The 3,482-nt window shown below is 53.4% G+C and overlaps 1 protein-coding gene across 1 annotated transcript; it reads right to left on the bottom strand.

Moving 5' to 3' along the window:
• Positions 1-569: 569 nt before the first annotated feature.
• Positions 570-1,325, bottom strand: PV08_03153 (uncharacterized protein; the record flags this gene model as incomplete). The annotated part of the gene is made up of 1 exon (XM_016377510.1): positions 570-1,325. The coding sequence occupies one exon, from the start codon at positions 1,323-1,325 to the stop codon at positions 570-572; it is 756 nt and encodes a 251-aa protein (XP_016239080.1).
• Positions 1,326-3,482: the final 2,157 nt, after the last annotated feature.

Below are 3,482 nucleotides of genomic sequence, written 5' to 3'. Positions count from 1 at the left end.
CTTTTGATCCTATGCCATCGGAGCTGACCATCAAGTCCTTCGGGATGGCGCTGCCTTCTTCTTTGAGCATAAGAGCAGGCCTACGCCAGATATGTCCGTATTGAACAATACCTAGACGCCCTGCTCGAGAGCCTTTACCAGCATAGACCACAGAAAGTCTGATCGCAGTACGAAAAAAGCTGCCTTCCTGCCGGACGTTTCTTCCAAAGCCAACGGTTCCTCAGTGGACCAAGCACCTCGCCTCCATCCCCGCCGCTCTTCGGTCCAACATTGGTGATATCTGTGGGTCATTCTTCTTGAGTCCTCATGGCATTTGGTTGCAGTTGAATCCCTGTACCTCTTTCATTTGCAAATACCACTTGGGTATTCCGTTCGCAGATGGTGACGACAAAGCGATATTGTGCAAAGGCAACCGCTGTTACAAGCCTTCCCGCAAAGTTGGGGGCCATGTTCACGGAAACCCGTATCGTGGAGTTTTTTTTTGTTTTTCTGAAAGTACACCCGTTTCTGTGCTTTGCACCAATCAACAATGCTGTTGTGATGATGGGACCTCTCTGTCCGAACTTGTATCAATACCCCCTTCTGCCCCCTCTCCCTCCGCGGAACCCAGCAGAGTCTGGAAGTCGCTCCCCACGTCGCCACTCGCCGCTGGGCATGCTCCCAGGACCGCCCAAGTCACCACCTCTGGGCCCGTGGCCGTTGTAGTTGGCTCTGCTTCCCATGCCGTATCCGCCTCCCCGTACGCGACCATAGCCATTTTCTCTCGTGCCACCGCCCCTGCCGCTGACGCTGTTACGACTCACGACCGAGCCGTCGCTGAGGGGGGGAAAGACGGCACAGTCGATGAAGTCCCCGATGACAAAACGAGCATCCTCGAGGGTTTTGTCGAGTTCGTCACCGTCCAGGTTCGGCGCTCCACCGTCGCCGTTCGAGTCTTTGGCGGGTGCCGATATGACGATACTCCCTATCTCCTTACTCAGGTACCGTCCTCTCCCGTCGCTTTCCAACCTGCCTCCCGCACCTCGGCTCGCGTGAACGTCGGGGTACACCAGTCTGAAGCTCAATCTCGTTCCGATGCTTGGGTCAGGAAGAATGTGAGGCAGTGCCTGTGTCAGGAGCTGCGCCAACTCTCGTAAAGTACAACTCATCCATGTGTATATCTGCAGATGCGGGGGCAGCGCGGGGCGCGGGTTGGAGGGTGTCGGCAGTGGGAAGTCGGTCAGGTTGTGAAAGCCAGACGATTTGTAGCAGAAATTGAGGAGGAACGGGGTGGTAGTCTGGCGATCAATCGAGGCTTTTGCCGGCGGGGAGGGCGAGCGCGACATGGTGCTGCAGGGTGTGAGACTCGCGTGGTCCGGGGATGCGATTTTACGCCCTTCTTCGATCGAGGACTCAGCGGATTCTGTGATGTGTGCCGAAGTGTGTATGGTGGTCGGCAACAGGCTCAGTTGTGTCTTGAGCTGCAAACGACAGACGTGATTTCCCACCTAGTTATTGCAAGTGAGTAGAAGCTCAGATCGCAAGCCCCGGAAGTCGAAAACTTGTTTACCAGTTCACTAGTGTGTCGATCTGCAGTACGGACAGACCTCGAGTAGCTCAGCCTCGCCTGTGGGGACGTTCAGCCTCGCCCGAGACCGATGGCAGCTGGGCTCATGAGGCTCCTGTAGAAATCGGAATCATCTAGTCAGCTAGTGCTCAACGGAGCTGTTGTCACCAAAAGTCACCGTAGCCCTCGGAAAGGCCAGCCACGACTCGACATGATTGCAATCTGAGCAAGACCTGTAGGTTGCAAAATGGATGAATCCTCCGCGCAACACAATCAGTACCAACCAGGTTGCTACGAGGTGGCTGAAAACTACTTCACTACATGCCAGCGACGGTGAATCCTTTCCACCTACATCATGCTCTCCGGAGTGTTGGGCACCGACTCCTCTTGCTTGCCAGGTACCAGGTACCTCTGACATGTTCAAGGCGGAGATCTCTAAGTTTCCAAGGCAACTCCGTTCGGAAGTTCTCCAAGGGGGTTCCGAGGAGCGGAATACCTCTTTCGGTTTCCCTCGACTTTTATGAAGCTCCTTTCCAAGGTATCTTCGAGTAGGAAACGATTCTCCGTCGAGTGAGAGCTTTCTTTTTGTGTCACGGTACTTTGTCAGGTATGCGAGGTATCATTCGATGTGGGGTATAGTTAGTTTTTCTCAATAGACTTTTCTTGAAATTGGACGGCGGAGGCACGTTTTTCTTTTTTCTTGTTTCTTGCCTCCTTTTCTTTCTTTTTCCTTTTTCAAGATGAGGTGCCATGTAGTAGCCGATGGGCCGGTTCTATCGGAAACTGCCCACCTGGAGAAGTAACCATACTAGTCGTCCTGCTGCGCTTCCGATTGCCGTTGTTTTAGTTGAGCCTGACATGCAGCGGCCCGGATGCGAGGTACATGTGTGCATATAATTTTAACCTCGGTGACCCCTGTCTTATCCCGCGTACTCACGGTACTCTAAAGGTCTCGCCACGCCAGGAACAAGGCACAACATCCGAGTACTCTTCCGACCAGGATCTACAGTATACTTGTATCAGGCTAAAAGTGAAGTAAGTAGGGAGTAAGTGGGAGCTAATGAGATCAGCTGTGCCGCCGGCGGCCCCCGTAGCCGATAGTTCCCGACTATCCCGTACTTCACCCTTACCAAGGTATGTATGTACATATTACACTCCATCCCCGTTGGGGGATTGTTATTGCCACATCTCGCCACATCAGTCGGGGGTGAATTCACTCACCTACAGTACACCCATACTCGTGCCCATAGCCCAAGCCATACTCGAGCGGTTCCGCCACAGCACGTCCGGCGGTTGCTACCAACGGGACCGCTCTCCCTGGCAGAGTGAAACAACCTACCGCTTGGATACATGTTGCGTGATGACTTGCTTCTCGCGCGGGGGATCCGCAACACTCATCTCAAGCAATGGATATAAAAGAAATGACCACGGAAAGGTGATGTTGTATCGAATGGGAAGCACTTCCGCTTTTTCTTCTGTGACACGGTCAATATCGACACGCTTCCATTGACCGAACCAGTCACTGCCACTGACCAACTCACCAACTCACCCCCAGATTACTGACTGACCTGAGGCGACCAATAGCACGTGGATAAGCACATGGACACAGCACCACGACACCGACAGATACAACAACAGAACGATGTCGCTGAACCGGCGGCTTTCAACGCTGGAACGTTGGGTACCGCTTCCTTCAGCAACCGCAGTTCCCCTAGTAATGAATATGCGGTAGCGGAAGCGGTAGCGGAAGCGGTAGCGGTAGCGGTAGCGGTAGCTATACTGCACCTGAACACATAGAATGGAGTGGTCCTGTCGTTTGTCGTTGGCAATGTTATTCTGATGGCGCGTGGACCCGTTGTGATACTGCCCTCCGCTTGATACATCACTTACTCAAGGTACATACAAAATCTTCATGGCGCTCAAGGCATCCACTGCC

This window comes from Exophiala spinifera, assembly GCF_000836115.1.
Source record: "Exophiala spinifera strain CBS 89968 unplaced genomic scaffold supercont1.2, whole genome shotgun sequence".
NCBI lineage: Eukaryota > Fungi > Ascomycota > Eurotiomycetes > Chaetothyriales > Herpotrichiellaceae > Exophiala > Exophiala spinifera.
This window is presented reverse-complemented; position numbering and strand designations above follow the sequence as displayed.